Source organism: Carassius gibelio, chromosome A14 (genome assembly GCF_023724105.1).
Source record: "Carassius gibelio isolate Cgi1373 ecotype wild population from Czech Republic chromosome A14, carGib1.2-hapl.c, whole genome shotgun sequence".
In the NCBI taxonomy this organism is placed as follows: Eukaryota; Metazoa; Chordata; class Actinopteri; order Cypriniformes; family Cyprinidae; genus Carassius; species Carassius gibelio.
In genome coordinates, this window is record NC_068384.1 from 13,020,509 (window position 1) to 13,034,484 (window position 13,976).

General features: G+C 36.3%; 1 protein-coding gene across 2 annotated transcripts in view; it reads right to left on the reverse strand.

Annotated features, from left to right (window-relative positions):
- Positions 1-3,741: 3,741 nt before the first annotated feature.
- LOC128027556 (follistatin-related protein 5-like) overlaps positions 3,742-13,976 on the reverse strand; it is a 121,809-nt gene continuing 111,574 nt past the window's right edge. For both annotated transcript variants that reach the window (XM_052615277.1, XM_052615278.1), the window contains exons 13-16: positions 13,597-13,746; positions 11,134-11,241; positions 10,578-10,702; positions 3,742-4,906 (exon numbers count right to left, since the gene is read on the reverse strand). In XM_052615277.1, the coding sequence (XP_052471237.1) occupies positions 4,204-4,906; positions 10,578-10,702; positions 11,134-11,241; positions 13,597-13,746 (1,086 nt within the window). In that variant the 3' untranslated portion in view covers positions 3,742-4,203. The remainder of the gene's footprint in view (positions 4,907-10,577; positions 10,703-11,133; positions 11,242-13,596; positions 13,747-13,976) is intronic.

Here is a 13,976-nt window from a genome sequence, read left to right on the forward strand (position 1 = left end):
TTGTTTACAGATATTAATTGATTAATTCAATTTTGACCTAATTCTGGCCGTTTTCATTGTACAAACAAGTTTTTGTGCACAGATCTTGCGATATTAGCTGTGGTAAGAAAGGTTCAGCTAAAAATGAAAAACTACATTCAAACCTCAGGTGTTCTGATATACTTTGAGAACTCTGACACATTTACATTGTTCCAGATGGAGTTTTGACAGGCTGAGCTGCTGTCTTGCGCTTTGAGGCTTTGTAGTCTGGTAAACAAAACTTCACTGGTTTCTGTTCACCCATGTCTCAGGGCAGCGGCGGCGTAACCTCACTGATGACAGTCAGTGCAATGTGATGATGTGATTTCAAAGGACAGCGTGTGTCTCTCTCTCTCTCAGGCACATACACACAAAATAGGGAGAAACCAGTCAACTTGAACGAATTTATATACTGCTGTACACAGAAACTTCTGATGCTGTCGCTTAATGTACATTATTTTTGTTATAGACATGCTTAAATATACAATTAATAATAACAGTTAATCAAAGCTGTCAGTAAGATTAGTTTTTATGGATTAATGGAATAAGTTTTGAATTTAAGGTTGTTTAAAGGCCTATGAACACCAAGTATGATAATTATAGAGTGTTAATAATCATTATCATTTTAGCACTCCCAGTTCCACTGTCCTGAAGTCAATGGGTTTTATTAAATGGGTTTTTGGTTAAATGCCTGAAATAAATGTATGAGATTAACACAAGCTCAATATATTTTCATGTTTTATTCTCCCGGATATCACACGCACGTCTGCAAGATGTCTTTTAAAGATCTCTTCATCTTGAAAGCATCTGATGTGTACAAACATCTTATAGACATCTTTAAGATGTCAGTTTTACAAACATTTATGAACATCTTAAGGACATCTTCTAAGCATCTGATAGGAAACATCCTATAGATGTATTGCAGATGAGCAAACAAACAGTTGAAAAACAAACAGAAGGCAAAAGACGTTAAAAATATAAGGTGGATAACAAGAACATAACATTATCGTCCGCTGGTGTGGGTGCTAATGTAGATACTTTTATAATTCTACTGCTTGGTGAGAATGGCCCTTTATGAGCTCGGCATCTTTGATACTTACAGTCATCACAGTCACTATGGTTACAGAAACTATTCACAGATTTCTTAAGGACATAACTGGTGCTTGACTTCAGTTATTCATTCATTCAGAGAGTATTTGAGTTGCTTCAGTAAGCTGTTGAATGAATGGGACAATTCAAGGGTCACATCCCAAACACTGACTGTGACTGAGAAAGCCGAACAGAAGTGGTACAGAGAAATCAACCTCTGCTACCTCTTCATCATCAAATCTCTTGAAATCTGAGTGAGCATCAAGGATGGATTACGATCCTAATGCCCTGGGACCTCAAACCACAGACGCCTGACAACTGTTAACAAGGAACTGCAGAGCTGTACAACTGATGTGTGGCAATCTAACAATATACAGTAAATTATCAATTAGGAATATAAGATGAATTGTACACCTACAATAGTTTTGAATAATAATAATAAAAATGCTTAGTTGCGATCTCTGAATTAACCTGAACTGTACTCTTTGGTGCTATTAATTAAAGTTAATTTCTGTGACACGGGCAGATTAAAGGTAGAAGAACTGGGATTGGGATGTCAATGTTTTTACTGTCCATCAGCTGGAAAATTATTGTTCCTCAGCTGTGGTCTGTTATAGAATTGTATAGAATTGTGACATTTGTTAAGTTACCATCCTGGGCATTCATGGTCTTATACATATTCCCCTTTAAAACAAGCATGTTTTGTATGTAATTTTTTTTTCAAGCACTGCATATTTTTGGGCCTTTTGACAATTGTGAACATGAGTGATGGTGAACAGACTTAGAAAAGGAAGGGCATGAACACATTAAACTGTGTCCATTAAATTATTCCAAAACCTCTCCAAAAATGGTTGGTGTTCAGCCTGAGAGAAGGAGAGAATGGAGGAAAGATAAACGGCCGACAATAGATAATTGCAACGCTGCCTTGGTCTCGTTCATGCAGCAACTTGTGCATTCATTTGGCATTATGAGATTGAAAAAAGAAGACTATTAATGTAATGGATCAGAGTCGGAGAAGAGGAAAGGAATACAGATAAAAGGAAAGAAAGAGGGGAAAAGAAGACAGTGGAGGAAGGGAGTGGAAAGGAGGACAGAAGTAAAATAAAATGAAATATCATTTGTTCCCAGAATCAGGTATGTGAGCCTATTAGTCACATTGTGCCTACAAACCAGCTGCCTTCATCTTGTTACAAGGTTCCTATTATTTGTGTGCAATAGCACACATCAGCTTTATAAAGTGAGTTTTGATAATAAAGTTTGGCTGTCTAGTGGAGCATGAATTATTATTCAGTTGTAAATGAGGACATTTTGCAAGATAAATAACATTTACACTTTAAACAAATCTCTTCAACTTTCCAGGTAAAAAGATTCAAATCAAATTAATTCGATGCACTAATGCATGCAGATTGGGATTTCAGTCAATTTTTGGGTCAATTCCACTCATATTACAGGGACAAAATAATGCCAAAAATCTTTTTTTTTTCAAAGTTATAGGCTTTATTTAACTGCCAAAATGTCAAGCATGTTTCTACATAAATAGCAACCACGAGAATCAACGTACATGGCTACATGGAGCTAATGAAATCTCTGGATGTGACATCACAATGTACTTGGTCATTTGTGGAACAAAGACAGTGCAGTTCTTATGTCTCAAAAATAAACAAGGGCAAACTAATCAACCTGACCCATTTGAAGATGACTTACGGTTAGCTATTTTGTTGTATGCGAGCACAGACCAACCTGCTTATTTACAGAACGCAAGTAAAAGTCACAAAAAACTAAAACAAAAAACAAATCAGTCAGGGAGTAAGGAATATACAGTTGATAAAAAGCCATATTGTATGCATTTTAACAAAATATACAAAATCTAAAACTAAAACAATAAAACATATATGTAAGTAATTTGGGGGGAAAAGCTCAATTCATGCAGCCCATTGGCTGACGTGTCAATGAAAATGCATAGACTCTGTCCATCGAGGAAATAATTCAACATCGTGAGCACACACTTGTGCTTCTCACAGACACAGAAAGATTCCTTTGTTCGTACTCTTGTAGCATTGTGACTCTGAAACTCTTAAATAAATGTCCCCCAGCTATATAACCTTTGCAATGCATAAATTATGTCTAACATCACACCACGCGATGCACCAGTTACTGAAAGCAGACTCTTACGGCAGTGGCTGTGACTGCTGAGTCAACTAAAACTTGATTCATTATGTGCCCTTGTAACTTCTCTTACTAAGATTAAACAGGATCATAACTGTCCCTAGGTATGTTATGTTTTCTATTTTATAACAGACTAGCTCTCAGATGTTCACTGATCTAACCAGTGCTGGTTTCCATGTAGGTTTAAATTGGGGGTTCAGCACAAAGACACAATTCTCTGTGTCATCATTCTTACACCCAAACATTTCATGACGATTTACAGTTGTCAAACACATCATTATCTATCTCAATATCTCATTATAGGTGACGGTTTCTCAGGACGATGCTGTTTTAATAAGCTAGAAATGCCTCGGGGTCTTTGGGAGTTATAAACAGGTGAATTTTAAGTGTAGCTCTCGTTTTTACTCTGCGTGTGGAAAAGCCGGGGAGGGTTTAATCCACAGGCTCGGGAGGAATCGTTATGTTTACTTTCTTTTTCTTTTTTTTTGTGAGTATTCCTTCAAGGCACTGGAAAAAATAGGCCGAATGTGTTCTGTATGTGTGTTTTAAGTTTTAAAGGGAGATGAGAAAATATTATTCCTAAAACATGGGTCCGTATCAGTTGAAACGTTTCTGTCAGTGAATTAAACAATTCTCACTTTCAATCAAAGTGATTCTTACTGACTTTCTTAATAAAAGATACCGATGCTAGTTTAACGCCACCTAAACACTTTTGGAAAAACTACTTATTAGCTATTTGACTCAAAAACCTGGCTAGCTTATCAAAAACAAGCATCTCCCAAGTTCTCTTTTTCAATGCAGGTTTTTGAACAGTCAGTTTTGTTTTTTGTTACAAACTTTGAGACTTATTTTGTTCTCAATAAATTAAACGGAGACCAAATTCAGTGCAACCTGTTTGTTTGTTTCCCTCTCAAGCCCCTATAAACCAGCTTACGGCTCTCCCACCCACACCACAGTGTTTCCCAAGGGAACGTCGGTGATCTCACAGTTGAGTTTATCCAGCCGCCCATCTAGAATAAACAGGGAGCTTTGAGACGGGCTCATGAGATACTGTCCGAACAGCCCGCTGCCAGTCATGACCCTGTTCTGTCGATTCCAAGGCCACCGAGCAGCCGGCGTGGGCTGCTTTAGACTTTTGATCATTTTGACATTACCGCTGCTGAGCTCCACAAAAAGAGCATCCGTCTGGTGACCCGAGCTGCCAAACACGTTATACTGGTTAGCCTCAGTGAAAGAGGGCATAAAGGCCAGATCGGACAGGTGCAGGTTGGTGTGAATGTCAAAGGGTTGGCCAATCTCACCTCGCACGGACACATACTGCAAGCGCATTAGCCCATCAAGGTCATCCACGCTCACTAAATAGTGGCCATCAGGAGATACATAAGGTGTGCCGCTCACATCCCTATTTGGACCGATGACATTGTCTGTTACGGTATCGATGATTAATTGTGGCCGTACCGCACCTGTTGAATCTGGCCGACAGTTGACGAAGTAGTATCCGCCCAGATGCGTGTAGGCGAGCGATTGTGGGATGCAATCGTACTGCTGCAGACTAATATTTTTCACATAGGAGGTGGTTTCCAAATCAATCTTATGAAGAGCTGGTTCATTCTTGTGGAGAATGATACCAAACCTATAAAAGAAAAAATATGAGTTAGATGATATCAGAAAACATTGTTTTTTTTTGTCATGCAAAACCTTCATTTGACACAGCTATGTTATTTTATTGTCAGAACAAGATCAATAGTTTGTGGAATTCAGAATTTAAATAATGCATTTTATAGTATATTCCTATAGTATATTATTGAATTTAAAATTAAGCATTCATATAATTGCTGTGTATGTATATATATATATATATATATATATATATATATATATATATATATATATATATATATATATATATATAAACATTTTCTAAATTTTCATAAAAATTTATATAATTAGTCAAGCTAAAGTTGAAACCATTAATTCTTCGATGAAAAATTTGTCACATAACTTGAATTTCCTTAAAATCAGTAAATTCCTCTTCCAGTCATTCCATTTCAACACTCTCTGGGCCAATTCAACTCATGAACTGAAGAAAGCCAGTACATAAATTCCCTCTTTTGCCCAACCCTGAAGCTCTGTAATCATTAAGGATCTGTATCAATGAAATAAAAGCTCCAATCCCAAGTTAAAGTGTCCCAGGAACTGGATCTAACTCTACTACCCACTTGACTAATGTTGCCCTGAGGGCACTGCGCTCGCAATTAATGAAGTGGAAGTTGCTTTGGATAAGAAGTAGCTGCCACACTGAAAGTAACAAACGGAGCATTTGAGTGAATAAACCCAGAGTGCAGGTTCAAGTCTAATGAGGAAGATCCAAAAGCTTAAAGGGAGAGAAAGAATTCAATGTCACATCTCTGTTCATCAGTCCATGCTTAATAGCCTCTGCCAGATGTCTGGTTTCATAATTGATTTCAATTAAAAAATTAATCACCCACACTTTGTCTTATCCATTGAGAAATCCAAAGAGCCCAATTATAGGTTATAAAAAAATTCTCAGAAGAACTAAGAACAAATGAAGTTGGTGAGGGAAATAAAGGATCTGACAAAGCTCGATTAAATCTGCATGCTCTCTCAATTCTAACATAGACTTGACATCCATCTTCTCTTTTGCACTCGAGAATGTGGCTGCTGTCTACGCCACATCTGCCACGGAGCGATGGGACAGACTATCACCGCCTGTGATGAGCTCCATCAACTGGCAGCCAGCGTCCGTCTATTAGCTACAGGCCAGGCTGTTTTGGCTGTGACGATATGCTTGGGGCTTAATTTCTAAATTATGAAGTCCCGGTAGAAGGCCTGGCGACGGATTCGGCAACTGGGGGGCGAGATCATGGAATATGAATGCAAAAGTGTGTGTTCAATACTCAGTCAGACACTTCAATTGAAAACAGGATTATTTTGCTAGCAAGAAAAATGATCTCCTGCTATGTTAATAAAATAGCTTCTCTGTTTGTATTAAGAGTCAAACTGACCTCAAATTATTTTCTTACTTTGTTCTTTAAAGTGGTACATTTTGACAAATTAAAACCATTGAGGGGTGCAATGTTTTATACACTTCACATCACATTTTGTATCCAAATCACATATGTGTAAAAAAACAGTGCATATTTATATCCTTAAATGTGTAAGAGTCACAAAATGTTGAAAATGAATAAATAAATAGTTTAACCAGTGTTTCAAGCAGTTTAAATGTGGATCAAACAGTGTTTCAAGCAGTTTAAATGTGGATCAGACCCGCTTTGAGCACTTTTGAGATCTTCTTCTGCATCAAAACACATCTGCTTGTATGTGCTGAAACATTGCATAAACATTTACGATGCTAAATAAGTAAAAGACACAACATTCAAATAAATAAATAGTTATTTAAATGTGGTTTTACGAGCGTTTTTCCGCCCTTGCTCAAAGATTCTTCTTCTAAAACAACACCAAAATGAAAAATATATTCACCCAACAGAAACAAGAAAGAATAGACAAAGGACATATTCTCATGAAATGTAAACTTGGACTTGGTATCCAATACCTTACATACCTTTGCGTTTTGCGCATGTAAATTTTGGTGGTACTGTAAATCCAATGCAACAAAAAACATGAATAAAACAATGAAGACAGTTGCCACTACAGTCCTCATGAACAAATATCAATGATACAAACATAACACATTTCAGCTACAAAAAATAAAGTGTAATCCAACTTGGCTGTGAAAACAAACACAATACATCCTGGATGAACAAAACAGAACAAAGCAAAGCCACAAAATGCAATGCAACACAAAGCAAAAAAAATCAGGCTTGTGTGCTATTGAGGTCTGTGCGATGCTTTTAGAATCGGCTTTCAGCTTTGTTAAACAGATGTGTGTTTGATGCAACCCATGACAAAACTGTTGGTACACCAGAATAAGATACTATACTTAAGAGTCACATACATCTTCTTGAATTGGCACACACAGCTCTGTCGTATGCATATCTGCTAATTTCGTTACTCTGTAAAGTCACTAGCATCTAATCTAACCATGCAGTCAATATTACAACAGGACAGCACTGTAATATGATAATAAAAACAACACAAACAGGCATTTTGTTGCATTGTTTATACTTTGTGACTTCTGTGTGTTTGTTTATGCACTTGTAGGGCAATTAATAGATACCATTTCCAGTTGTAAATCAATGCTGTTTCCTTAACTGAACTGAACCTTTCTTATGAACAAACATAACACATTTACTCATTCATTATAACACCTGCATTTATACAAACCCCTACAGTATTTATCTGACAAACCTTTTAGACCTGAGAAAAATATGTAATTAGCATTAGCAAAGGGCTTACTGTACAATTAAAAGAAAATAAATAAATAGTTACATAATTTATTTATTTCTTTACTGTTGACATGTAAACATATTTGCCTGCAGGCTGGCCACGGACAAAAGTATGACAGAAAGTCAATGAATGCTATAAATGGGACTCCTGTAGGCTGTTATTTTCCCAGTGAGAAGGTGTGTAAATGCAGAAATAATTTGACAACCTGACTAAAATGTCACATGCAGTCGCTCCCCTGTACAAATCCCTCCTCAACAGTTCACTGCCACAGGTGAAGTCAAAACATATGAGGCATTTCAAATGAGAAACGAATGAAGTAATTATTGGATCATGGATCACCAAACATTCCTTCTTACAACAGTGTTTTGTACAAATGACACTGGCACTGTTTACCAGTCGCACATCTTATTATGTCAGCATATTTACAAAAATCAATATACTCCTGAAGATTACGCAAGACATTTTTTATAAATTTACAAGGCACACTGAGTTCTCTGGTTGGTATATTTATTATTCATGGGTATTCATGTGTATAGTGTGGTTCTAGCACATGTTTATGGTTAGATAAACACTGACATGTACACTAGTATCAGTGTAAAACGAGCTTCTAAACAATTTAACTTTTTGTATACACAACTTTAGATATGTACAATTATTCACAAAATCATTTGAGAGTCATAGATCGACTATTTTATAATCAGTTATCACCAAAAACATTTTTTTTTACATAAATGCTGTTGTTTTGAAATTTATAATCAAAGAATTGTTTTCAAGATTGATAACTGTAAGAAAAATGTATTGAGCACCAAATCAGCAAATTAATTAAAATATATTAAAATAGAAAATGGTTATTTTAAATTTTAAATATTATTTAAATATTTCACAATATGACTTTATTTTGATGTATTTTTGATCAAATCACAACAACCTTGGTGTTCAAAAATATTAACGAAATTTGACAGCTTAATTATTATTTCTAAAGACTTGGTACAATGTGACGATAGTTTAGTATATAATTTAAACACATTATGTGTTTAATATCTAATGCCTGTTAAGTTGAAACTTAAATTAAAGAGTACTAACTTTTATTACTCTAATCAGAGATAAAAAAAAAAAATACAATTATTCCATTAAAAAGATCTTACTCAGACAAAATATCACTACAAATTACTGTAACTGATGTATGAAAGCAAAGGATTGACCATTTAGCTTGAGATGGTGGCAAATCCAACCAGTTCTCAGAAGATTTGTAAACATCCGTATCTGGCAAAGGTTGTGCATAAAAGAGATTTAGTTGTTTCAGATGCTGTCAATAATTGTATGTGTACACTTTACATACAAAGACCTTTGAGATCACCTTGATCTGCAAGTCTGTAGTCTTACAAAATAACTCTCTCAATCTTTATCTCATTCCCTTTGAAACAATGACATCATTCCTTAAACATCTTACATAACAGCATTTACAAAGAAACAGCTTCTCCATCCAAAAGCTAATGTCATGTGCTAAATCCAAACTCTTACCAGGTGAAGATCAGAAGGATGTAATACTTTACACTGGAGTTAACCTCTATTTCAGTATGGAGAGATGATGTTGCACTTTGTTGACTCGGGGCACTGAAACACATTACTATATCAGAGAGCGGACAGCACCGCTAAATGTCACCAGCCTACAGGGTGCTAAAAAAAGTGTACATACCCTCAACTGAGCGACCTACAGTTTATTCAAGAAAAACGAGCCTGACACGCACTGAACTCCAGTGACAGAAACTGAATTGTAGTGCAGCATGTATCAACTAGCGCAGAATTACTGCTAGCACATATTAGGGTGAACGCAAACAGCTGGGTTCAGTGACTCATCTAAGAGGAGAGTGTGTGTTTTGTGAGTGTGTATGGCATGAGTATAAGCCGTATTATCTCAGGCCTCGAAAGGATTGAAAATTAAACTGGTCTTTGTGCACTATGCCGTATCCTCCGGATGAACTCTCCACTGTGGGACTGAGATCATGTCTTTTAACAAAAGCTGGTAGCTGTGCTGAGGCTCCGCAACTGAACTGCAACAATATGTTTATTCTCCAACATCTTTATAAACACTATACTAAGAGACACAGTCTATTTAAAATGTTGTGAATATGATTTGAGTTGATTAGATTGCAAAGAAACTGTCAATTATCTTGCCTCACATGGTAAGTCTAAGCTCTGATCCAAACCTAGAGAGCAGCCCATGTAGACAGCATTTTAAGGCATCATAGGTGTGCTGGAGACATAAAGGCAATTGAAATCAGTGAATCAAAGCTCCTGTAACACATAAATAGAGTGCAAAAGTTTCAGAAGTAAAAATACCATTAATTTTATCTATAGGGGAATTAATTTTTATTTTTTTCCAATCCCTATATATATATATATATATATATATATATATATATATATAGGGATTGTAATCTGTTCTCTAGGTATTTGGATCAGAGCTTAGACTAACCATGTGAGGCAATATATAAACTTCTGGACCCAAAGGCCACTGAAAAAGTGGGCTGGCACTACTGAACTTTATATAGCGTTCCATTTGCACGACATGATAGCGTAAGTAAACATCCATCTGCCAAGAGGGGGCAATAAGAGGATTAGGGCATGCTCAGTAATCTTAAACTCAGATTTTAATCAATTCAAATGAGATTTCCATATCCACACAACATCTCCTGGACTGTTTATTCAGGGTTTAAACTCACATTTCCCCCTCGACTACCTCTAAATCTACTACGAGTGACCATGAATTCACAAAATGGTTTATTAAGATATAAATGTCACTCCCCGAATGCAATTTACACACTATCCAGTGTTTTCTCTGGAGTTCTAATCACAGTCAGTACGTGTTCATACATTACAAAAAAATAATAAAAAAAAATTATACATATAATGGTGGGAGTCTTTCTCTCTTTTACCTGATGTGATTGATTGTGAGGCTTATGGGAGGAATAAAGAAATCCTCCACCCTGTCGAAGCAATGGCCAACTGGCTGGGTGTGGATGGTGTGGTGGGACGTGCTTCCGCTGGCTTGGCTGATCACCTGATGTATGGAAGAAGCACAATAAAAACATGAGTGGTGCAGTTTCATTGGGCCTGTCATCCACATGATCACACACAAAAGGGAGATGTGTGAGCATCTATGATAACACAATACGCCAGAAATCCTATTGTCTCAATGTACTCAATGTATTCTGTCTGTGATTAACCAAAAGCTATGCATTGGGGGACAAGAGTGTCCCAATTATGCGATATACAGTATAACCCCACTGAGACCCCTTGCTATGCTGATTCAATTTTACATCACTTGAGCATGCTCCAAAACTAAAATCGTCAAAACACACACTCAGCAGAGCCGACTCATACACTTGAATAATCAGAGAAGCAGTTATGCAGAACGTCCCAGTACTCTTGTTCAAGAGGCATCAGGTGGTGATTAGCACACAGTGATGAATCTGGCATGATTTGGCTTACCTGGAGGGTTGGAGAGCTTTTCTCGAGATCTCCCCAGCTCAGGATCCACACCTGGTCATGAGACTTGTCATAGTGCACCTTCACTGGAACCCGGTCGGTGCTCACAGTCTGTTGACAACAACAGAACAACAGACTCCATTTGCTTATGAAAATCAGATAATGTAGTAACAGTTAAAAACTGAAAACGTAGTTTATAGAACAGTTGGAAAAATGACACGTTTGAATCATAGAATGAAATCTGAACTGAACTGGCCACACAGGATTTTGAATCTGAATGAAAGGAAGAGGATGAAAAATGCAGTGCAATTCAAAGAAATTAAACAATCACACACAAAAGAAATTTAATTAGTCCAACACAACAACAAAATGAGCAAAAACAGAAGAGTTGCTATGTTTAAAGGTTCCATCTTTATAATGAAATAATATCTACAATTAAATAATATCTAATTTATTACCTTATTTAATACATCAACTTTCATCTACTACTGTTTAAAAGTCTGATGTCATTTAGACTTGATTTTTTTTAACAGAAATTAATATTTTTAAACAGCAAACCTGCATTAAAAAAATGAAATAAATGTTGTTCTTTTGAACTTTTGAATTTTTCTCAAGCATCAAATCAGCAGATTAGAATGATTTCTGAAGGATCATGTGACACTGAAGACTGGAGTAATGGCTGCTGAAAATTCAGATTTACCATCACAGGATAAAATTCATTCAATATAGCATACATTTTCATATTCAGTTCACTTAAAAACGGCACACGCTCCAATTAGAAAGATGCTACACAGCATTCATCATTAAGTGGAGCGAAATGTTATACAGTAAGTAACTCATGCTAGGCACAACTAAGATTTTTGCCCCTGGTCAGAAGAGCATCTTTGAAAAATGGATCAATTTTCCACATTGTTTGCTTCTCAAGAGTCCCTGTGAGAATTCAATGAAATCACTGGAACTCATTATGTTAATTCATGAAGCAGATTCCCACCCATGCTTTTTAACGTCCTACAAAAATCACAATAAAAAGTCCACCATCCAAGCAACTATCCATGACAGAGAGAATGTGTGCCGCCTCCAAAAGCACAGCTGTATGCCTTTTTGCACATGCAGAGTTTGGTTATGGGTGTGCATTTTAAATGGAGTGCTGACAGTAACAATAGCTCAGCCCGTTCGCAATAATAGCTTTGCATCCATATCCATTCTCTGTCACCTGGCTGGAGATATTCCACTGGGAAACAAATGATTCACTTTGTGCAGTGATAGCCTTACTGTGCAATTTTCACACCTCATTGTGCTTACATGGATGCACACAAATATGAAAAAAGGTTAATTTGCACATTGAGCGTTGCAAAAATGATTATACTCTCTCTCTCTCTCTCAGTGGGACGGACATATTTTTTTCTTCATAATGTCTTTAACTTTAAGTGATAAGTGTATTCATCTGATGCAGCATTCACTGTTAAGTCCTCCACAATGTGAGCATTTGCACAGCTTGTTTCGACAACACATGGCATTAAAAGAAATGAAGAGAGAACTAGTGTTCGTGTGGAGCTATGATGAAGGACTGTGATTGTTGTCTTCAGTGTCTTTCTCCTTGTGTGAAATAATCTGTGGGAGCAGATGTGCACATTGAATTTTTATCCCAGCACATCCCTCCCTCTTTACGAGGATTAGACTGAATAATAGAAACTCTTCAGCATAGAAAAAAAAATGCGTCACTATCCTTAGCAGTTGTGTGAAATGTTCAATCTTACAAAAAAGTTTTGGTTAAATAGTGAGTCCTCAGGCTTAAAACATAATTTGTAGATAAATATCCGATTTTTCTTTCCGTTTCACAGTTTCTAAAAAAATCAGGTGGCTAATTAACACTTGCTGATCTGAGGTAATGAGAGCCGCACTCCCAGGGGATTCAATGATCTTTGTGTGATCCAATGTGACCCTTGTGAATCAAGTGAGATCTGGCACTGAGAAAGTCTTGCTGGCACTCATCTGGGTATTCACTACATTAGATTCACAGCAACCTAAAGCCAAACAATTCTGATGACAGACCATGGAAGTCAAATTTATTCATTAACAATTAAATGAATAATTTATTCAAAATTTTTAATTCTGCCATCATTTACTCACTGTCACTTTATTCCAAACCAAACCTGAATTACTTTCTTTAATCTCTGTAACACAGAAAAAGAGACTAATTTCTCATCCCCCTTAATGAACAAGTCTGCTGAAGTCAAATCTTTTCTATTTTTTTTTTTTTTAGTTATTTTAGTATTTGAATCAAATTAGTTTTCAAAGCACTTATTTGATTTTATTTAATTTTTTTTTCAAAGGCCTAAGACTTACTTAACAGTTTTAATTTAGCAACAACAGCACTGCAATGGTGGGTTCATGAGAAAGGTATGTTTTATTCATGAACAAAACATTCTTTCTATCTTTTTTAATCTTACTGATTCATTGGCTTACCTGAACAGCTTTCTGCGATTGGATGTCTACAATGAGCAACCTGTTCAGTAAAGGCTGTGTGACGTAAATGAACTTGTCTTTCACATTGACGGCTGATGTCCACATACATTTCTGATCCTTCTCTCCCTCCACTTGTGGACAGACCTCCTCCTTCAGGAATAAGGTACAAATAAAGGTTAACAACACTGACTACACATAGAAATACTAAGGATTTTTAGAGTAAACGCATTTCAAAAGTGGCTCTTCACATAAAAGGAAATCATTAATAGCACATCTTGAGTTGAAGGTCAACAATGTTACTAAAATCTCTGTGAAGCCACAGAACTGAAATTAGTTCTTTAGAACAAATGATACTATACAACTATGAAATCAAACAATAT